The following is a 21,848-nucleotide window of genomic DNA, read 5'->3' as shown; positions in this document are numbered from 1 at the left end:
GGTTTGAATGGTTTGAATTATTAACTTTTTATAAATCAATCAATTAATTAACTAATTATAACTGTAATTTACATTATTTTAATTTAAATGAACTAAATATATTTATAATAATATTCACTCTGTCCCATTAGAAATGAAACATTTTTTTTTAGTTTGTCCCATTAAAAATGAAACGTTTCCTAAAATGGAACATCTCTATCTCTAATTTTTCATCTCTCTATCTCTTCGTTAACTCATAAAACAACATTATATAAAAATTGTGCCAATTTCCAAATGTTGCATATTTAATGGGACGGAGGGAATATATATCGTTATGATTTAATCACACTTTATCCATATTGTACGATACAGTATCGGAATTTAAGAAATCGAGCACCTACCTAATGTTGAGTTTTGTCACATGGAATGTAATCAAGTGGGAATAAAGTGTTTTCCATTTTAAGAAGAATTTCAGATTTGTGACCACTTTTATTGCTGAATAAATGGGCTTACTCAATTTTCCTCATGTGGTCTCTCGACAAAAGTTAGACTTGAGATTATGAATATTTATGCAGTTTTTCATTTCGATTATTTGTTGATTACAAGTCCAATTTGTGGACAAAAAATGAATTAAGTGGGCTTGCGCCATTATGCTTTCACCTAAGCCACAAATTTGACCAAATTTTGTACGGGGCAATCAATATATTTCCTTGAAATGAAATCAAGAAAATATGTCATAGGCAATGTAGTAGTATTAAACAAAAATCAAGTAGATTATATCTTGATTTGAGTAACATCAAATTCCAACAATAAAGTTGTAGAGTGAATTACCCAAAATTACAAAATGATCAAAATTACAAAAAAGCATAAGCATGAAGAGCTTCGCCGGTGAGCCTGCATAGACTCCTCCCGGTCAATATCTCCGCCCCAAGCCGCTCATAAAATGCGATGGCGTCCACATTCCAGTCCGCCACCACCCACTCCACCCTCCCCCCGCCCATCTCCGCCGCCCGCGCCGCCACAGCCGAAAGAAGCAGAGTCCCCATCCCCATCCTCCTATAGCATTCCCTCACAAATATATTCTGAATATAAAATCCTGGCTTCGCCAAAATCGTCGAGTACTTTGGAAAAAACAGCACGAATCCGGCCACGGTGGACATCTCCTCCTCTCCGTCGTCCACGGGGAGCTGGAGGTGGAAGGACTTGAGGAGGGGCGCGAAGTGCGGGTCATGGGATGGAGAGAACGGCGACGTGGAGATCTCGAGGAGGAGCGTTGTGAAGGAGGCGAACGGCGGCGGCGCGGCGGCGGGGAAGAGCGTGGCGGAGAGGGCCGCTGGGGTGGCCTGGAGCTCGTGGGTGAGGTTCTCGTAGACGGCCAGCTGGTGGATGAGGCTGTGTATGTGGGGGATGTCGGCGGCGGTGGCGAGGCGGACGCGGGTGAAGAGAGGCGGTGGTGCGCCCATGATTGCTTCACTTGTTTTAGTATGCTTGTTTCTCTCAAATCATAAATTTTATACTACATTTTAGTAATTCATAAATCCAACATTGTAATTTAAATCATGTTTTGTTTGATTCATATCTGCATTATTGATTATTGATTACCTCACAGATGTGGCTTTCAAATTGTATTTGAATTCTTTATAAGGTTCGGTGCATGTGTGTTACAAACTCCAAAATAATAATTCAGAGTGTTTTCCACTTGGCCTGGAATAAACTTCCAGATACAACGGTTCATCCCCACCACTTGTAATATATATAGGGCATAATTACACTAAAACCATACCTACATCACTGAGCCAAATGGATGAAAAACAGAGGATACATATAGATTAGTTACAATTCATTTCTCAATATTTATACATGACCAATAGTTCTTTCTTCTTTACAAGATTGGATAAAATTTAAACAATTACTAATAATTAATGTGGGAATGTGAGGACATCGTATCAAACATACTAAAATGTGTTACTACTTTAATTGCACTTAAAAATAATATTTGAATTAATTAACTGCATTCATTTTTCAAGGAGATGCATGTGTCCATCAATCATCTTCGCACTATACATGTTGAAAATGATTCTCATGTTTTTGTGATAGAAAACAGTTTTTTTTTTTTATATAATAAATTAAAGTAACAGTAAAATTTAATTTCGAAAGTAAACGCCGAAAAGCAAGAAAAAAAGACCAACTTCTGTTAAATGATTTCGATTATGAAGTTTATTTTATTTCTAATTGTGAAGATTTACGAATTAAAATTACGTTATTTACCGTGATTAAATTATGTAATTTTTAAACTGATTAAATTTTTAAATATAATCATTTATTTTAATTTGTAATTGAATAAATATAGAAATTGTAGATTAAAAAAATGATGAATTGAACAGGTGGGATTCAAAATTAGTAAGCATATTTAGTGAGTTTTTTGTTGTGCCAATATTGATCTTTTACTTTTACCCGATGTTAATATGTCGCGGTTTTTGTTGCACAATGTTAATTATATGTAATGCAACGTTAATTGTCGTAGTTCATTATGTATTTCTGTAGTGCATACAATTTATTTTTATCGTAGTTCATTTTATAATTGGTTTTTTATTATGAATATAAAATTATGTGTAAATAATTTTTATTAAATAGAAGATGTCACATTTTAATTTGCATGTAGACTAAAATAAAAAATCTAAAATGTATAAAATATTTTTCTTAAGGACTAAATTTGAAGTTCACGCTATTCATAAAAGTGAACGTGGAGCTTTACAGCTAATATAACATAAGGCTATATTATGCTGTACAGATATGATATGCATAGGTGTAACTTTGACAGTGATATATTGTCAAAGTTAATAAATACTTTAAAAAATAAATAAAATATCAATCACTTTTATTAAGCATCATCAGTTTCAAGAAAAACATTTGCCCACACCTGAGTGTATAGAATTCATCTTATTCTCTCCCTTCCCACTGCCACACCTACATTTTTGAAGTGGTCAACTAATGTATTTCGTTGTCTTTTTTCCAAAAACGAAATAAAGTTGATCACTCGTCCAACTAAATAATCAAAACAATGATCATAATATATGAAATCTTTTCATAATTAACTTCAATTTACATGTTTTTTGCCTTGCACTTGGCGCGTGGGTTCAAAATTATATGTACGTAAAATTACTCCTAATTTCATGAAGTAGTGTGGTGGGAGGAATCTCTCTTTTTATTTTTCATCTTCTGATTTTGATTTTACTCCTCCCCCAAATTCTCTCATTGTATTCTCTCAGTTTCGATTTTACAGGTTCGTGCTTCTGTTCAATTAGGCGAATCATTTCGGGTCTTGTTCTCTTTTACTAATTGTTTCATTCGTTACATTCGTTTTGAGTTGATCTGATTGCGTTTTGAATTTACTGTACAGAAGAATTTATGTCATTCGGATTTTGTTTCAAGAAAAGGAGTGAAGAGTTAGTGTTGGGCGTTTGGGAGTGAAGTGGTTCGGTGAGCTCCCGTCTCAATTACATTCAAGTTTCACTCGTTTTTCTTTTTTCCAATTTGTTTTAGGCGCATTATGAATGAGTATGTAGCGGAATTACGACCATGCAAAGGGTGAGGTTGTTGAATTGGGTTAATTTCTAATCAGTGGTGTCACTGGAAGGTGTTCAATTGAACTTTGGTGCAATGTGCTAGTTTTGCTTTTGTTCATTTTTTTTATTGTGTAGTAGTAATTTTTTGTATATAATCAAATAGGTTCTCTTAGGGATTTCCAATTAGCTGTTTATAGTTGACATTGTGGGCTGATTTTGTCTTGTAGGTGCCTATTTGAATATAGTATAAGATTCAATACTTTGTTAAAATTGATGTGCTTACTTCAATTAAATGATAGTACTATATTGAACAGGTTGAGAGCTTTGTTCACAAAATTTGGGGATCATGGTACCTTTTTCTCCATTTTCTTTTATATTCTATGGATAACTTGGAGATTTCATAATTTTCATTATGTCATTAGCATGACTGCATGAGATACTAATCGCTTTTATGAGCTGTTTGACTTAGTTTACTACATTGCATTCTATGTCCCTGATGTTTATGTTCAGGATGCAAATGTATCTGGAGGAGATAGTTCTGATGTTGATTGGACTTCTTCTGATGAGGAGTCAGAAACTCACTTGGAAGCAGGTACATCACCACAGCCAACTCGTACTGAAACTATTGTTGGCAATGAGGAGGTAAAGCTGCATTCCCGTATTAAACGCCGACTCACTATTATTTATAGTCTGCATTGTATTAAATGTGCAAGAATAAAGAGTCTTACCTTAGCTGCATGAATGCCTTCTCATATACTATGATTGATGATTTAACTTCTTGTTTTTGAAGGCAAGCTCATCAAATGCCACCCGTTCCAAGTTGATCGGTCAATTTGTAGGAATGGGGTTTTCAGAGAAATTGGTCTTAAAAGCCATTGATGAAAATGGTACAGACTATTTTATAAAATGACTAAAATTTGTTTGAAGTAACTGTCGCTGTTTAATTCTTTTAATTGCCTGTTGTGCAGGAGAAGAAGATCCAGATTCTATACTCAATTGGATCTTAACATTCTCGGTGAGTGATGTGTATATATAGTTATATACTACTAACATGTTGCATGAATTTTTAATCCTCTGTAATTCCTTGGTTATGTATAATTGGTTTTTTTCAGACACTTGAAGAGTCTCCACCACAACAGCTGAGCACAAATTCTGATCCATGTTCTTCTGATTACAATGAGATCTTTCCATATGATCTTTCAGATATGGACAGCTGGTCCGAAGATGAAGCAGAAGTATGTGAAGCTGTACTAGTCCTTTTATACCTCACTTTCTGTCCTTATGCTTTCAGGTGTATGCATGAATAAACTTTTCGAGCAACTCTTAAGTGCATTTGTTATTTAGGTCTGTTGCATTGCATGGCTACCTTTGGCCAGAATGCATTCTTAAGTTAGTTTCTCCTGGAATATCGTAAATTCACGTGCAAAATCAAAGACCTTATGCTGGCATTGGTCTATATTGTTTAGCCGGTTTTGTTTGGAAGACTTATTTTACATATGGACCTCACTTTATAGCATCTGAAATTTCCTTAAACGATTTCCTGTCTTTTTGGTTAGTTTATTTAATCCTATTATTTAACTGGATATCTTTCTTCTTAGAGAAAATGGTAGAATTTTGGGAATACCATTCTCTAAGAAGAAAGGTATCATGTTAAATAATAAATATACTAGTCAAAAGGACAGAAGTCATTTAAGGAAAGTTCAGGTGATCTGACAGAACATGAACCAGTGAGACTGGAGATGATATGTGTTCTATTTACTAAAATCTTGAAAATACACATGGTCTTCAGTTATTCATGATTTTACTCATGTTATATAATTTCTAGGGTATTGTTTTGACAGTTACTTCATCATTAAGGTCTCCATGCAAAGGCATGTATATACTCTGCATGCAGTTACAATCATTGACATTTAGTAATTAGCATTTGAGATGATTTTAGTGTGTTTTTTACTCTTGCCATGGCATGTAGGACTGCTTGAAGGATAATGGTGATTATAAATCAGAGAAGCACAAGATGTTGTTGTCTTTGGCAGAATCTGGATCGTTGTCAGAGAAAGAGACAAAATTGCTTGCCTTAGCAAACATGGGATACGCTCTGGAAGATGCGGAAATTGCTCTGGAAAGATCTGGTGCGTACACAAATGTGCTAACTATTGTTTCTCTATTTTGGGGCACGATCTGTGATGTAAATTCATTTCCATTTCATTTTTTTCTGAACAACCTTTTTGGAACTTACTTAAAATTTTCTGAATATTTTTCCTTTGATTGTGGTGGACTGGTGGTATACAAATTTGAACATGTAACTTTTACCTTGTCTCACGATAGTATCACCACCACTGGGGTCATTTTCTTATGAAGTCGAAATTGCTTGCGTGGTTTAATGTGGGATGGTAATTGTTACATGTTCCCATGAATTATAAGTGAGAAAATGTGTGTTTCATTCTGATATTCTCACCATTGCTTGAACTTTATGGATTATGTGATTAATAGTGTTTGTTAGATACTGTGCTTGTATCCGGCCACAGCCCTTTTCCTCAATCTTGATTTTATTTCAAATAACACATTATTTTTTGTTAAAACAACTCCACGTCCATAACATGGACACCTCAAAATGACACATGAATTCCAGCGAAATATTTTTTTTCGCGATACAAATGCTAATTTAGAAATGTTGCGTACTCTTTTAAAGTTATGCTTACGTTGGGGCATATCTGGGGCCAACATAGGGACAATAAGTGATATTTTCCTTTTTAATTCATGAATGTTTTTTTAGCCTCATTATTGCATCACTGTCCCTATGTTACAGGAAAAATATCCATGGACCATGGTAATCCTTAGTTGTTCTTAAATTCTCAAAGACATGCTTGATCTTAGACTAGTACTTACTTGCTGCCACTGTTCAGGGCCAGAAACCTCAGTTGATGGTTTGATCGAGTTTATATGTGTTGCTCAAATGGCTAGAGAACAAGACTGCTACTTGCCTGAAGACGGTCTCAAGGTCAACTTTCTCATATGTTTACTGTTTAAACCCATCTTGATTGAGCTGTCTTTATTTTTGCTCCTTGTCCTCATTATCCATTAGACTTTAGCAACCTGTTATTGACCACTGTCTAACACTTCTAACAGGCAAGGCATATTCTTAATGGGAGTAGCAAGAGCAAGAAAAGGAAACTCTCTGAGATGAAGAAGAAGGTCATGGAGGAGTCGATACAGCTGCCTAATCCAATGATAGGATATGGTGTTCCTTCCATGCAGCCACCAGAGCGGGTGCATCGTTCCTTGCCAGAAGAATCAAGAGGCCCCCCATACTTCTACTATGAGAATGTTGCCCTTACACCAAAGGGGGTCTGGCAAACCATCTCAAGGTTCCTCTATGACATTGAGCCAGAGTTTGTCGACTCAAAGTTCTTCTCGGCTTGTGCAAGAAAGAGAGGCTATATTCATAATCTGCCGATTGAGAATAGGTTTCCCCTCATACCTCTCCCACCCCTTACCATCCAGCAGGCTTTTCCCTTATCAAAAAGGTGGTGGCCCACTTGGGACCCAAGAGACAAGCTGAACTGCATCCAGACTGCTATAGCGAGTGCTAAACTGACTGAGAGGATCCGCACTGTGCTGGAGAGGCATGAAGGTGATGATGACCCACCAGAGGCTGTCCAACGCTATGTTATGGAGCAGTGCAGAAAGTGGAACTTGGTTTGGGTGGGAAGGAACAAAGCTGCCCCTCTAGAGCCTGATGAAGTAGAAATGCTCTTGGGCTTCCCAAAGAACCACACGAGGGGTGGTGGGATTAGTAGAACAGACAGATATAAGTCTCTTGGAAATTCCTTTCAGGTAAATAGTGTTTAACTCTTTGTATTTTAGTTCAATTTTTATAATCGATATTATCCTTGATTGTCAATTGTTGATATTTGATTCTTGATTGTTGATCCTTGATTTTTGGATGCATTGATCTGTGTTTCCAACATAGGTCGATACTGTGGCTTATCATCTGTCTGTGCTCAAGGATATGTATCCTCAGGGCATCAACATGCTATCCCTCTTCTCTGGCATCGGTGGAGCGGAAGTGGCATTGCACCGACTTGGCATCAAACTGAACAATGTTGTCTCCATCGAGAAATCAAAAGCGAATAGAGACATAGTAAGAAGCTGGTGGGAGCAGACCAATCAGACAGGTAGCCTGATTGATTTTGACGACGTGCAATTGTTTGACGCCCCCAGAGCTGAACAGATCATTAGTAGCATCGGCGGTTTCGATCTGGTGGTCGGTGGAAGCCCCTGCAACAATCTGGCAGGAAGCAACAGAGTCAGCCGAGATGGTCTGGAGGGTAAAGAGTCGTCTCTGTTTTATGATTATTTTCGTATATTAGATTTAATCAAGTGTATTATGGGCAGCAATAGGGCAGTCTAGATGTAAAAATAGGGCAGCAATTAGATGGTTCTACACTTTATGCATTATTTTGGGAGATGCTACAATTTGTTTTCCCCTTGTAGTGAATGCAGCGAGCAAATGAACATGAGCCAATCAATATTAATCACATTGGAACAAGGAGTTATTTTGAGTTTAATGTATATTCGCCCTTTTTCTCTGATTACAGAAGCTGCATAATTTAGATGTAAATATCCTTAGACCATAGTTGAAATAGGCTCTCCACGCTTATTTTAGGTGCAAATACAAATGCAATTGAAATGTGGTTATTAATTTCCCAACATCATTTTATTAATATAGCAATGCTGGGATGCTTCAAGTTTTTCTCTGATAAATTGACTCATATACACAAAGTTCTCTTATCCAATTTACATAACCTTCTTTCTTCTCTTGGGTATATGGAACTTCATATGAGTAATTTAATAGCTATCCTTCACAGTTTTTATTCATGTGATTTAACCTAAATGCTTGATCCATGTTTATTCTGTAAGAGTCTCACTGATAGTTTCCTTTTATATGCTACCTCATGTTAGTCTGCCAGAAACATATTGGATCATATGCTGAGTCATCCAACTGTAGCAAAAAGTGTGGTGCATAAACCCAGAGTATTTTAAGTCAAGATTTTGCAATCTGCAAATTTCAGAAACCTAATATAGTGGTATATGTTTAAACTTTAACATTTGAGACCGCATAAGTGAAAGTATAAATTATTATAGTTATGGTGTTTCTTTTAACATAATTTGCAGAGTTCCATTGATCTTCGTTTTGTTTTGCTTTACGTTCAGTCAAGTTTGAACCTACATATAATCAGATGATATCAAAGCCTATATAATTTTGGCCTCAAGTTACTATGAACTTAGTCTATTCTTTAAGATTAACTCATCTTTTGTAAGTCAAACCCACACAACCCCCATAAACTTGTCTAGACATGTTTAAGCACAACTTGCATGTTTGTTCCACATGATATATTGATGGTATTTTATTACTGATATTATGTTCTGTATGCATTATGTACATGAGTAAATGATAAGAGAGCCTCTACATATCTATTTGGATTGTGTTCTTCTTAAAGGAGTAAGAAGCCTAGCTGGAATGCATGTTATTCCGGCAAAAATTGAGCCTGCAACCAATTCTTGCAGTTTATTCGTGCTCTTGTTCATCCATCTCAAATCTATCATACCAATATCATCTTCAGTTTAAGCAGCTTTCGGCTTCATCTTCTTTGCTCTGGAATACAAGAAGACTCCGGCAAGAGCCAAAGCAGTTCCTGAGTTGTAAACACATGTCAAAATGTGAAATGATCTAGGAAAAGTTAGATGGGAAATACGAGTGCGATAGATACCTAATGAATTTACGGGTGAGACAGGTGTTTGGAAGAATATGACTGACGACACAATCACCACCACTCTCTTCACACTGTTTCCGACAGCATGTGTTACCGGATTCACCATGCCTAGTATCATGTAGGAAACCTGGCCATAGCAAACTCATCAGTCTTCTCAACATGTTACCTTTTCATCTATTTGGGATACGGAATCCATGACTATCGTAATTTTGGTAACTTTCTTACCTGCTGGTAAGTATGGAAGCACAAACCAGATAGAAGAGCTCTTACACACAACTCCTTCACATTCAAACCTTCACTTGCCTAAATCAGAAGTAGATAAATCAATAGTATCATAGAAATTATTTAAACTGAGCTATTCCAGTTTGTTACTTACAGCATATTGCAAGTATGAAGGGCTGAACTTGACACCTTCCAAGAAAATGGCAGCCGGTGCAAGAAATAAGAATGATATGATTGTTATGATGGAGAAAAGATTGATGTTATCCAAGCTTTCCTGTCAATTCCAGACCAAGAGAATTTCTCACTTATCCAACCTTCATTTATACATTATAGCACGGTATACAGTAGTGTACTAGTACGTACATCGTTCTTGCGCATCAACTTTTTGCTGAACACGTTACGCGTCTGGTTGGTGAGATTCGAAGCCATGGCAGTGCCAAAACCTATCCTGTTCGCAGAGATTTGTTGTGAAACAAGGACGCGAGGAAATGATCTGAGAATGGTATATATTCATACCAGTTGAAGGAGACTTCAGTGCACGATGCCAACGCCACACCACCAACGATGGGAACAAGAGAAGAAACTACCCATAGAGATGGCCTCTGTCTTATCACACTCAAAACTCAATAAAACTTGATGAAATACTTATAAAATCATGAATGATCTAAAATTCAAAATCTTGGTTTTAAGTGATAAAAATAGATTGAAAATTGAGGATATCCTAAAGCCCTTGAAGATGAAATCTACAAATCATACCTCACCAAAGAAAATGGCAGAGAGCAAGACTGTGAAGAAGGGCTCCATTGCCTTGATGGTGTGTGTGAATGAAACTGCCACTTTCCCCAAACTGATGTTTGTTAAAAGGTTTCCTATGGTGTGCCCAACCGCAAGCAGAAGTATTTGCAAGAACTGCACCAAAATTTATAAATTAACTCATGTTAGTTAGTAGTACTATTGAAACACTTCATAAAACGTGAGAAACACCATAATTGATTTTGAAGTAAATTTTATAACTAAATTAACCTGAGACTTGGTGATTTTAGGTTTGGGGTAAAGATTCAAACCCCACATCACAAGTATCATAACTGTCCCACATCCGAACTGAAAGGCCGTTAATGTTGCCGGATAGTGGTAAACCTTCAACACCTGAATCCCCCCAAAAAACATCAATACAATTCACATAGTTAAATAATAGTATTACAAAAAATTAAAGAGGACCTGACCTGTTTATTAAAGATGTTGAAATATATATTCAACAAGTACCAGACACCAAACATGGCTGCGAGCTGCACTGTCCTGACCAATTTGTCGGCCTTGGCTGCCTCGTCTCGGCTATCCGGGGCAGCTGCTGACCGGAGCTTGAAATCGGGAAGCCTCCGGCTGCTGCACAAGTTTTGCACGAGGTTTCTGCTGCTGAAATTTGAAAAAATGGCATGTTTTGCATCACAAGAGGTGGGAAGTTGGGACTGATTGATTGCAGGAAATCCACACTGAAATGGTGATTGCTTGAGACAAGTGAAGAATGGCTTTGGGGTTGAGAGAGCCAATGCATAGTTAGTTGCCATTTTTGTTTGAAAATAGCAATTAATTATGGATTCATGCAGATTGAATTAGAAGAACGTTTTATGTGGCGTGGAGTGAGAATAAATAGCCGCCATAAATCGCGTGTGGTTTCAAACTCGTGACACTCTTGTTTTGTGGGCTCTCAAACATACAAATTATATCCATCTCTCATTTTACAAATTTCTTATAAATCCAAGTTTGTATTTAGAGTTTTTCAAACAATAGTATATTTCTATTTTGATTTATTTATTTACTCTTGATTTCTACGACTACGCTACTATCTGCTGTTTATCAGTACTTAGTAAATAAATGAGCACTTGAATGCCTATTTTTAGATGAGATGCAACATTAATTAGTAAATTTAAGACACCTTTTAGAATGATCATAGTCATAGCAAAATAGAGCATTATGCTAACTCTATTGAAGTTTATAATTGGACAAAAATATCTTGAAAATAAGAATTTGGACTTTTGTGGTGAGTGGTGCTGATGAATTTGGATTGCATTGATGGAAAAAAATTTGAGAGAGAGAGAGAGTGAGCTATGATAAATAGATTCATTTTTGACCATATAAATGTGTGAAACATTATACTCGAAGCTTTTACTAATTCATTTTATTATTGGAAAAATGGTGACGGCTCATTGAAGACGACGCCTCCTCTATATGCTACTCCATATTTGATATACAACCATCCAAATTTTAGTGACAAAAAATTGTAATTTCCATTATTATAAAATGTGACAATTATATAAAATGTTAATAGTTCTTATGATTAAAAATGAAAGTTATATAAGCAATTGTCGTACGTAATGAATTAATACAAGGGACAATTATTCCATATAGATTTAACAATATTCCAAATAACAATGTGGTTATCTTATAATTAAAAATGACGATTGTCAAATTTAATTATAAGAATTTATGAGGATTCATTATGCATTTTATGACGCACACATATACACTCACACACAAAATGTATAATTACATTTATTGAATTAATATGCCAATAATATAATATGACTATTATATTATTTAAAGATATATATATAAGTAATTGTCGAAATGTCATGATCATGCCAATTCAATATAGGTCCAATCCCCTATCGTTGAGTGCAAGCTTAGTACTACTGCAATTGATATCTGTCCCTTAAATTACTTACTTATATTTATTTATTTTGGTGTTTATCATATTTCAATGTCTTTATTTTTGGTCCGCACCAAATAAATCCAAGTTTTTGTATAGTATTTGAAAATGATATGATAGACTCACTATATTTGTAAAATCAAGTATAAAAAACTCAAGATATTAATGAGGTGTTCATATATATGGATTATTTTCGCTTTCTATCCCTTGTTTATTTAATAGGGCTGGCCTATGTTTTGAGACACATCTCTACCACATTACCTACCTTTAGAACTTGGCTATCTAATACATAGCCTAATTATGTTAGACTTGGTAATTTTTCGAAAAGTTGTGCATAGAAAATTACTGTATATACCCAGATTGGGTTATTTAAGAAATAATCTAGTTAGATACCAACTTAATTTTATGACCATTACTTCCCTAAAAAATAATACTCCATCAAAATGCATCATGTAAAATGACACGCAATATCTTACTCTTAACAATTAACATCAAGATTCTCTTGTAGAATTCTTGTATACAACTATGTTACTATGTATAGTTTGTCATTAGATTTCGAAAGTACAAATTTAATTCAAAACTAAATAGATTTTGGAAATCCTTCGATTTATTTCGATTTTATATCCACTTCCACCCCACCCCTTATCCACAATATTAGTGTTCTGATTTTTCTTCTATATTTGGTTGAGATGGGCTTTTTCATCTATTGGGCCTTCTATTTATAGACAGTTGGGCTCAATCCAGTCAAAATTCTATACATGACAAATTATATACTCACCTTTAATCTACTCCTATTTTTTTGTGCTTCATCTCAGCTGACGGCCCATTTCGACAATTTAATTTACTGTATAATTTCAGTTTATTAAGGGAATAGAGTGTGTAGTAGTTATAAAGAGTGGGTAATTTTGATATCTATCTTAACAATTAAAGAAGTGTAATTTTGTATAATTCCAATTATTTCAATTTAACTAAAAAGGTGTACGTATTAGTGCCCGGCACTGCTTTCCTCACATATTAAAGTATTTTTCCAAATTAATTTTCAGCATTCTCAACTTGCTCTCAATTGTTGCTCTAAATTGCACCTACACCATTGGACTCGCAACATATAGTACTATAATTTTGTAAAATCCAAAAACCCTTTGAAGACATTTGAATATTTATTTATACCACGCGTGGAACACTTTATGAATGAGAGAGAAAGTAAAAGAGACAAAGCATATTTTGATGCAGAAACATAATCTTCTCCCGTGAATAATCACTCATCAATCATCTTCACCAACCCTACCCCAAATTAAACCATAGTCCCCCTCCACTAGCCTACCATCCAACCCCAAATTGTGACATCCATTATTTAATTTAATCCGTCTACATATTTTCAAGAAAATTGCACTTTAATTTTTGTAGGCCCCCCTTCTATAAAAACATGTGTTCATGGTCATCATATATGGTAGGGGTCCCCTTTTAATGTAAATCACTCATTTCCCCCCCAAATGATATTCAAAGATTTTGCTTCACTATATTCAAATTAATTCTTTTCGTTCTTAAATATTTATTGTTTCTTTATCTTTACATCTATGAGCTAGGATTGATAATTCAACTTCAAACCTTATACTTTACCTTTTTTAATTAGTACAATATGTGTGTCATTTATAATTCTAAATGATTAAACTGTAAAAATGGACCCATGAGAAATTAATGATCACCCGAAAAGTAGATCTTTTACTATTTTTTTCGTCTCAAGTCTCAACTATAAACAAATGATACGCGCGTTCATAATTATTCTTTTACACGAATTCTATACTGGATATTAAATAGAGCAACTGCTAGAACAATTTACTAATTAATCTTTAGATTATGATTATATTGGACAAGCGAGTGCTGAGATGCGATAGGTCCTACCGTCCTAGCAATAATTAAGCAATCGTTCCATAATTCCATTCCCATTTTAGACAAAATATTAGTTAAAAAATTGGTTAGAAGTAGAAGTATATATCTATTTATATAAAGGTAACAAGGTAGTGATAAAATGCAAACTCTATATACCGTACAAACTCCTCAATAGAGTATTAACACAGTTTCAACACAATATCAACATAGTGTAAAATTTCAAGATTTTGATGTGAACAAAATGTCAACACAGCATCAACCGTTGACACTGTGTTGACATTTTTTGTTGCAATTATTTTGCCATCTGTTGACATTTTCCAACAGTTCAGATCATAGTTTGAAGTATCTATAATCATTTTTTGTTATGAACAACAACTACAGTCAATATATTATTACAAAGCAATTAACAAATATAAGAAACACTTAATTCTATCATTAAGCATCCAGCTACTGAGAGTCTGAGACCCAATTATACGCTTTAAAAACATGAACACCTCTATGAATATTATAAGCAGAATGCAACAAAAAACTGCAGAAAAATTGTTTTCTCTATGCACATGCTTGATGAATCACTATTAGTCAAAATCTTGGAATGAACCACATAGCTTATGCATATGGATTGCTAACTAATAGAGACATCACACTGCTCCAGAATCATAAAAACCCTTACATTAATTATACCTATCACTCTTTGCCTCTAGCTAGTTTCCAAAATCACAACTCCTTACCCAGAACTGAAGCTCATAGAATATTAACCAAAGTTCAACAGACAAAATGGAGCAAATCCCAACCTTGGCTATAAAATCAGACCTCCAAGCTCCTAAGGCACCAAATGCTCGCCCTAAACCCTTTGCAGAGAGGCGTGATTTCATACTATATACTCCTACTTATTATGACAAAAATATAATTAAACCTGCATTTTGTGATGATTGATTTCGTGATTTCATACTATATAGTGTACTCCGTACTTACGACAAATTAGTTGATATACATCACTTATTAATACTACTACTAATAGATATGGGAGAAAAGTTTTCTTTAGATGCTTTTGAATATTATTGTAGAAATGACAATCATAGTATTTAGTATGCAGCATCAGCATGCACACATCAACATGACCATTCATCACCACAGCCATGTATATTTCTTGGAAATAAATAGGATAAGAGGGCATGCATGAAATTGGATCCTTATATAAACATTAATCAGTTTTTATACACCTAATCTTCCATGTTAATTAGTTTCATAACCACATGTGACATGCCTGTTCCAATTTCTGCATTTCTCGTCCTTTGTCCATATATACTTCTTTATAAATATGTTTCTGTGATTCAGAAAAAGAATTTTTTCCTCTACACAGAAGAAAAAGGTAGACTTGCATTATTAATTAGTAGTATTAGGTATATATACGTGTGTGACAATATTATGTCGACATTCATCAAGTGAACAAAACACAAAATTAAGCATAACAAACTACTATAACTGACCCTGTGCAAATCAGCGTCAATTAGTAATCCATCTTAACTAAAGTACCAAAATTTAATGAGATAAAAGGCCATGAGTTGAAACCTCACCAAATGCACACCTTATAGATCGAGTCCATCACATCTAGCCGTTTTTCCAAGTATAGTTCGCACGTATGATTTGCAGGTTATTGCACGTGAACAACGTGAAACTCGAATAGATAGCCACCTAAGTTAATCCAATCTATATATGTCGAGTTCGGTACCATCTTATCCCACAAATAAATACAAACCAAACACATATTATATATATACTGACCCCAAATTTATACAAGGCCAGATCACAATGATCAAAAGTATTTTTATATACTAACCTCCCAACTCCCTCATTTATATATCCTTATATATAGAGACACACACAAACATAAATATCATAGTAAAGATCATATAATCAGTTGGTGCCATGACCAGGGTTTTCCCCATAAGAATAATAACCCGGATTCGGGTTATACGACCCGACTCCTGATCCATAAGCCATCCTTCTCTGGTGATGCACAGCAATCTCATTGCTTGTGTAACGCATCAAATCTGCATTGGTCGCCTCGAGCTCTTTCTGGAGGTGAAGCACCTGCCTCTGCAGAACGGAGATGGCGCCGATGCAGCCGTAGATGGGGTCCTTGAGCCGAGCCTCAGCTTCATATGCAAGAGAATTCACAGCATCCTCTCTTTGGTGAGGGAGAATCTCGTTTAGCAGCTTGCTCACGTTGCTGGCGCCGAAGATTCTGTGGACGTTCACGAATTTGGTGGGATCCTCCGGCGGAAAATAGGGGGCGAAGACGCAGCCGGAGAGGCATTTCCGCCGCAGGAATTTGCAGGCGGCGCAGGGAGGGTTTGAGTAGCTGCTGCTTGATGAGGCCATTCTTTTCCTGCAATCAATTCAAATAATAATACTAATGCTTTACAAATTTAAGTGTTAATCACAAATACTAAAAACTATACTTTTGGTTCACAATTTGATGTGACTCTTATTACAACAAATTGCAATACAAGATTATTGAAGATAGGTTCAATTTCATTTCAGGTGCTATAACTCATGATTGATGGTCCCAAAATTGAGAATGAAACAATATACTTAAGAAATACTAACACATTTAAATCGGAAAAATTCGAATTTGGGGTTAAGTTTGGAAAGGACAAACATGAAAATTGGGAATTGACTAAAAACAAAAGCATAGTAATGAAATCATGGCAGAAGCAAAATTTTCCATATCAACCCCTGAATCTCAGCAAATTGCACTATCATGAAACAAGATCGGATACCACATAACTAAATAATTTGGATTATTCAATTTTTAACGTCGTGAATCTTATATTCTTGTCTAATCAATGTTATGCAGAAAGGGAAAAATGATTAATTTTCTTCACCTGTAGAAATGTTTCCAGCGAGCTAAGAATTGGAAATGAAATAAAATATGAATCTTTGTGTAGGAATCTGAAAAGCATACCTTCCTTTGATGAATTCAAACCGATCTTTTCGTGGAAATTAAGATTTGTTGAGGAAAAAACAAGGGTTTCTTACATCAGAAGAAAAGCCTGCAGATGCTGAATCTTGAGATGATCTTCCTCTTTATTTATGACACTTTTTATAGCTGTTTGTGACACTAAACCATGATTCTTTTAAGGTTGATTGAAAAAATCAGCCATGAAATTAGGCAGAAAAATCAGTTGGGAAAATGGAAAACCCTAGAAGCAGCAGAGACTCGTGTAAAAGTGATGAAGCATTTTGGAGTGAATGGTGGTGCTAATGTAAAGCAAAAGCCTCTGCCATAATTAATATGGCTAAGAATACAGTTTAGATAATGAATACTCTTTCCTTTTATCAAAAGGACACAAAGATACATTATTAAGTTACGTAAATTATATGATACTCCTATAAAATAATTTGACCCATAAATAATCATTTCGGATTTAATTTTAAAAATTGAAAAGTAGTTGCAAATAATAATTTGCATTCCTTGTAGCAAATATCAACACTAGTTTCTTGTCATGCATTTCTTTCTCTATGTTTTGTTTTTATTCCTTTTTTGTCATCCAAAAAAAAATACTTTTAGCATTATGTAATAGGCTCGGCTCATTTACTAAGAACGTATTGAACATATGACAAAAATTTCATAATCATACTATCGAATTATATACTATATGATTGAATTTCATTGTTTGAAGAGTATCAGCTTATATATATAGCTACTTATTTCTTAAACCTTTTAAATAATTAACTTTCACACAACTCATTCATAGTAAATTTATAATTTTGAAATAATTCATGGTTCATATTATAAGAGGAATTTGTAAGATAAACTCCATCTATATATAGAGAGATAGATGGTATGGTCATACATAAAGGCATAGAGGAAGTATCACATGTTGTACTTAATTCTTTCACTTCACTTCTCTTTTCTCTTCTTCTTTGCCGACATGTCGACAACTTGTATGAAATTAGTATTTGTCAGAAATTTTTTGATTTTATGGACAAATTAAACATGTTTGGTTATAGTGTCATACTTAATTCAGACGTGTATGATACAGTATATATTAGATAAAAGTCTGATTTTGATGAGGGGTCCTCTAATTTTCGATATCATGTAGTTTCCTATTCCATTGAAATTTGACATGTGTATAAATATATAATGTACTCCCTAGCTCAACTTTGATCATATATGGGACAGAGATCAGAATATCAAAATTGTGTATGTTCTCGTAGAGATTTAGATGCATGTACTTAAAATTTGAACTCCTTTTGAAATCTATCAGAGACTGTATGTAATGATGCCAAATCTTAGTATAAAATTTGTATATATGGTACAATGTACATACATAACTGAACTATCAATCATTTGATTCTAGTGAGTACACATGACTATCTTTATCATTCACGCTCAATGCTATTCAAGAATGTCTTATTATGACTATTGAGATTAATTAAAGAAAAAGGGCGACCGCCCTCTATAAGGATAATTAACTACCTATGCCTATTATTTTATTAGCTTCAACCATGTTGAAATGTACTGCTTAATTAAAGTCCTAAACACGGTTGCTTAATTTGGATGTAAATGATGCAAAAGTTCAAACACTACTATAAAATAACGTATAGTTTCAGCAATGATGATGCGTATATGTGTAGACATATATCACCTATAGTAAATGAGGCATTATTAATGCAAGTATTATTTTACTAATTTTTGTGAACAAATAAAAATGAGAAAAAAAAAAAACTAGTAGTACTATTAGTTGTGAAAGGAGAAATATATTTTGGCCTCTCTCTAGTCATCCACCACACCACTAATTGTGTGTCGAAAATCTTAATTATGTTTATCAAAAATGTAATTATGATTTTTGTAAAACTTAACTAACCCATAATTATCATAAATACATTTATTTAACTCACAATTATCAACTAATTAATATACATTAGGATTGATATGTACAAGAATATGGCCAAACGAAAAGGAATAATGTTAAGGCCCAATCAAGTAGTGGTGCTAATGATTAGAAAGCCTATTATTATTCGTTTCGTCGTTTCTATGTTCATTTTAAACATCGAATTGGCGTATCCAAAAATAGTTTATTTGATCATGGAGAATCTAGGGATTAGATTATGATACTCCAATAATTCTCAATGCACACCTAACTGTTGTATTATAAAAAAACAATTGGTGATAAAATATCTTACTCGCATATTTGAAAATTATTGAGGGAGTATGGGTGCAACGATTTCACATTGAAAAAGAATTGGGTTTCTCGATTCGGAATTTATATCTATTTTATAGGATAAAAGCTGCAAAATCATTATTGTATAATCATGAAGGCCACATTATTGAAGCCTCCTCGAAAACCAGTACATGCACTACTACCTTTACTTGAAAAGAAAGAGTACAAATTATAATAATCTTCACTTTTTTGTTGTAAACTAGTAGTAGTATATTTTGGTTTATCTATTCATGTAATTTAAATAGCATAAAATGCAGCACATAAAATTGCGATAAAGAATTACATTTAAAAAAAAAGGATAATTGAAAAATTGACTATGCTCTCTTCAAAAGCCTAGCTAGTGAAGGAATGAGATTTAATCATCTTAATTGTTTTATCATAAACCTTTAATTTTCGCTATTTGTAGGGTGGAAAAGAAAAGTTATTTCCTCTATATAATGAAAAAGAGTGGTTGAAAAAAATATGGAGTGTGTACCTAGTCATTAAAAGGAAATTAGTCCACGCCAAAAATGAATAAATAAATAAATATAATTCTAGACATTCATTGAAGTATTACTCGTAATCATGTGACGAATTATCATTGTTTTCCTAAAAAAATGTTTCCAATATTTATGTTTTGAATTCCAAAATTCTCAAACTTGGGATGAAGTTTGATTTATCGTCTTTAATTTGTTTTCATTTTTATTGCAACCTTGTATTTTGTTTGACTGAGTATGAATTGTGTTTTATTTTGTGTAAAGGTGATGGAATTTGAGAGAATTTTTTCTTGAATTACTAATTGAAAGGCGTTAGTAGAAATTAGAGTTCAAACTTTGAGATGTTTGATCTCAATAATACACAATCAATGAATTGTTATGGCAAGTTCACTCAAATTCCTCTCCAATGCAACCTTTTCTCACCCCTTCATCCAATAGTCATAATTTCTGGAAGGCCCAAAAATGAGAAATATGGGCCAGCCCATTAAATGTGGAAGAAAAAGTCACGAGGGGAATCAGAGGCGTTGATATCCAGCTTACCACAAAACTGGCGCCAAACTCCGAGTCGTAACTTTCAGCTGCCCGATATTCTCTACGGGCAGCTTTGGAAATTACCTTCCATTTCCCACTAAAATACGCAACTACCAAACGTCTCATAAAATCCTTCATTTTCTTCCTTTATTCTTAATTTTTATCCTCCAATGCAAATTGGCTCTAAAAAAATTAAACTGCATACATGAAGTCAATCAAAAAGATAAATTGAATAGACCTAAAAAGAATTTTTTTTAGAAAAAATAGTAAATTGGGATTCCCAAAGAATACGTCACAAATTAGGTCTAAGAAAATTTATTTATTTCCCGCATATAAAAAAGACATATTCCCTTCACATTTTGCCGCCATTGCTGCTTCCCATCTCCCATTCAAAGTTTTTCCTTTTCAATTCCGCACAAAACTAACACTCATACAAACCTTTTCTCCCTACAAAAAAAATCCCTTTTCTCCCCTCTCTTCATTTATCTCCGCGGAAAAAAAAAAAAAAAAGTAGTCTTTGAGCTGCTTTTTCGAATTTCAAATGGGTTTCTCGAAGAAGGTCGAATCGACGAAGGAATCGGACGGCAAGAAATGGGTCATCGCGATTAGGGCTCCGCTGAAGGCGGTGTCGACCAAGGCGAGAGGCGGCGGCGAAGAGAAGGAGGAGGAGGAATCGACCACGCCGACGGCGCGTGAGTCGAGGATTCCGAAGAAGGCGGCGTGCCCGGCGGCGCCGAGGAAGCGGCGGCCCACCTCGAGTTGCCAGGTAGTGAGAGAGTTCTTCTATCCGCCGGATTTGGAATCGGTTTTCATCTGCCGCCGCGCCGAGAGCGCCAACTGAGGTGGTTGCATTTTGAGGTTGGGGAAATTAATTAAGCTTAATTTGGTTCCTTCAATATTGTATTACTGCTTTAGTAGTTTAGCTTAGTTTTTAGTAGTACTGCTAGTTAGTTAAGTTAGGCTGATTGTATAAATATATTACTCCAGATTGGTAGTTTAGTATTAGTATGAATCTTCTATCTCGTTTCTATCACCTCTAAATCAAATTTTTTTTTCATATTTTGTTTATTGAAGTGGGATGTCTGTTTTAACTTTTAACTGCATAAGTTGCATATAAGCTTGTTGATTTTGAGGATTAATGAGTTTCCAAATTAGGTTTTTTTTTTTTTTACTCCACGAGCGTGTTCACCAAATTTGATGTGATTGGTGATTTCCTTTTACTACTTGATAATTACTACTATATTAAATTTGAAAGAAATTTCAATTTTGTGTTGCTTCTGTCACAGCGCTAACCTTAAACCTGGAACCCTAAAAAGGAAACCACAAGAAGCAAAAGTTTTTAATTTATTTTTAAAAAAAAAACTTTTTGTGTTGTTTTGCATGTGGCCGATCCAAATAGAAAATATGTGAGGGTGTTTTTGAACTAGTTAATGGGACTGAAATTAACAGTAAAAAATGTAAAATTGAATCACTTA

General features: G+C 34.6%; 5 protein-coding genes across 13 annotated transcripts; 2 read left to right on the top strand and 3 right to left on the bottom strand.

Moving 5' to 3' along the window:
• Positions 1-733: 733 nt before the first annotated feature.
• On the bottom strand, positions 734-1,515 carry LOC125216026 (probable acetyltransferase NATA1-like). The gene has a single exon (XM_048117628.1). The coding sequence runs from the start codon at positions 1,440-1,442 to the stop codon at positions 834-836; it is 609 nt and encodes a 202-aa protein (XP_047973585.1). The 5' UTR covers positions 1,443-1,515; the 3' UTR covers positions 734-833.
• A 1,377-nt stretch (positions 1,516-2,892) lies between these two features.
• Positions 2,893-8,113, top strand: LOC125210966 (DNA (cytosine-5)-methyltransferase DRM2-like). 9 transcript variants are annotated; one of them, XM_048110622.1, is made up of 12 exons: positions 2,893-3,128; positions 3,263-3,298; positions 3,380-3,459; positions 3,860-3,894; positions 4,056-4,187; positions 4,336-4,432; positions 4,514-4,560; positions 4,658-4,792; positions 5,515-5,674; positions 6,449-6,543; positions 6,672-7,379; positions 7,516-8,113. In XM_048110622.1, the coding sequence occupies exons 4-12, from the start codon at positions 3,892-3,894 to the stop codon at positions 7,954-7,956; spliced, it is 1,818 nt and encodes a 605-aa protein (XP_047966579.1). In that variant the 5' UTR covers positions 2,893-3,128; positions 3,263-3,298; positions 3,380-3,459; positions 3,860-3,891; the 3' UTR covers positions 7,957-8,113. The 9 variants fall into 9 exon arrangements, with proteins under 9 accessions (XP_047966579.1, XP_047966584.1, XP_047966581.1 ...); XM_048110627.1 differs by lacking the exons at positions 3,263-3,298; positions 3,860-3,894 and adding an exon at positions 3,249-3,262 and having other exon boundaries at positions 4,056-4,137; XM_048110624.1 differs by lacking the exon at positions 3,263-3,298 and having other exon boundaries at positions 2,893-3,262; positions 4,056-4,137.
• Positions 8,114-8,905: 792 nt separating this feature from the next.
• Positions 8,906-11,159, bottom strand: LOC125211401 (phosphoenolpyruvate/phosphate translocator 2, chloroplastic-like). Its single transcript, XM_048111171.1, has 9 exons — positions 10,765-11,159; positions 10,565-10,687; positions 10,298-10,450; positions 10,058-10,143; positions 9,905-9,989; positions 9,696-9,815; positions 9,545-9,622; positions 9,317-9,446; positions 8,906-9,241 (listed from the first exon to the last, which is right to left on the bottom strand). The coding sequence occupies exons 1-9, from the start codon at positions 11,104-11,106 to the stop codon at positions 9,171-9,173; spliced, it is 1,188 nt and encodes a 395-aa protein (XP_047967128.1). The 5' UTR covers positions 11,107-11,159; the 3' UTR covers positions 8,906-9,170.
• Positions 11,160-15,818: 4,659 nt separating this feature from the next.
• On the bottom strand, positions 15,819-17,418 carry LOC125212903 (LOB domain-containing protein 25-like). Its single transcript, XM_048113194.1, has 2 exons — positions 17,104-17,418; positions 15,819-16,524 (listed from the first exon to the last, which is right to left on the bottom strand). The coding sequence occupies exon 2, from the start codon at positions 16,515-16,517 to the stop codon at positions 16,050-16,052; it is 468 nt and encodes a 155-aa protein (XP_047969151.1). The 5' UTR covers positions 16,518-16,524; positions 17,104-17,418; the 3' UTR covers positions 15,819-16,049.
• A 3,308-nt stretch (positions 17,419-20,726) lies between these two features.
• Positions 20,727-21,430, top strand: LOC125216087 (cyclin-dependent protein kinase inhibitor SMR6-like). The gene has a single exon (XM_048117708.1). The coding sequence runs from the start codon at positions 20,915-20,917 to the stop codon at positions 21,212-21,214; it is 300 nt and encodes a 99-aa protein (XP_047973665.1). The 5' UTR covers positions 20,727-20,914; the 3' UTR covers positions 21,215-21,430.
• Positions 21,431-21,848: the final 418 nt, after the last annotated feature.

This window comes from Salvia hispanica, chromosome 3 (genome assembly GCF_023119035.1).
Source record: "Salvia hispanica cultivar TCC Black 2014 chromosome 3, UniMelb_Shisp_WGS_1.0, whole genome shotgun sequence".
Taxonomy (NCBI): domain Eukaryota; kingdom Viridiplantae; phylum Streptophyta; class Magnoliopsida; order Lamiales; family Lamiaceae; genus Salvia; species Salvia hispanica.
This window is presented reverse-complemented; position numbering and strand designations above follow the sequence as displayed.

What these genes read in the sequence shown, in the direction of transcription:
- LOC125216026 (XM_048117628.1), bottom strand. Translation starts at nt 1,442, where the DNA reads ATGGGCGCACCACCGCCTCTCTTCACCCGCGTCCGCCTCGCCACCGCC.
- LOC125210966 (XM_048110622.1), top strand. An exon ending in AAGCAGAAGTATGTGAAGCT is followed by an intron (nt 4,793 to 5,514) that starts GTACTAGTCCTT and finishes CATGGCATGTAG; the next exon opens with GACTGCTTGAAGGATAATGG. An exon ending in AATTGCTCTGGAAAGATCTG is followed by an intron (nt 5,675 to 6,448) that starts GTGCGTACACAA and finishes GCCACTGTTCAG; the next exon opens with GGCCAGAAACCTCAGTTGAT.
- LOC125212903 (XM_048113194.1), bottom strand. Translation starts at nt 16,517, where the DNA reads ATGGCCTCATCAAGCAGCAGCTACTCAAACCCTCCCTGCGCCGCCTGC.
- LOC125216087 (XM_048117708.1), top strand. Translation starts at nt 20,915, where the DNA reads ATGGGTTTCTCGAAGAAGGTCGAATCGACGAAGGAATCGGACGGCAAG.
- LOC125211401 (XM_048111171.1), bottom strand. Translation starts at nt 11,106, where the DNA reads ATGGCAACTAACTATGCATTGGCTCTCTCAACCCCAAAGCCATTCTTC. An exon ending in ACTGAAGTCTCCTTCAACTG is followed by an intron (nt 9,990 to 10,057) that starts GTATGAATATAT and finishes CTCTGCGAACAG; the next exon opens with GATAGGTTTTGGCACTGCCA. An exon ending in AGTTGATGCGCAAGAACGAT is followed by an intron (nt 9,816 to 9,904) that starts GTACGTACTAGT and finishes TGGAATTGACAG; the next exon opens with GAAAGCTTGGATAACATCAA.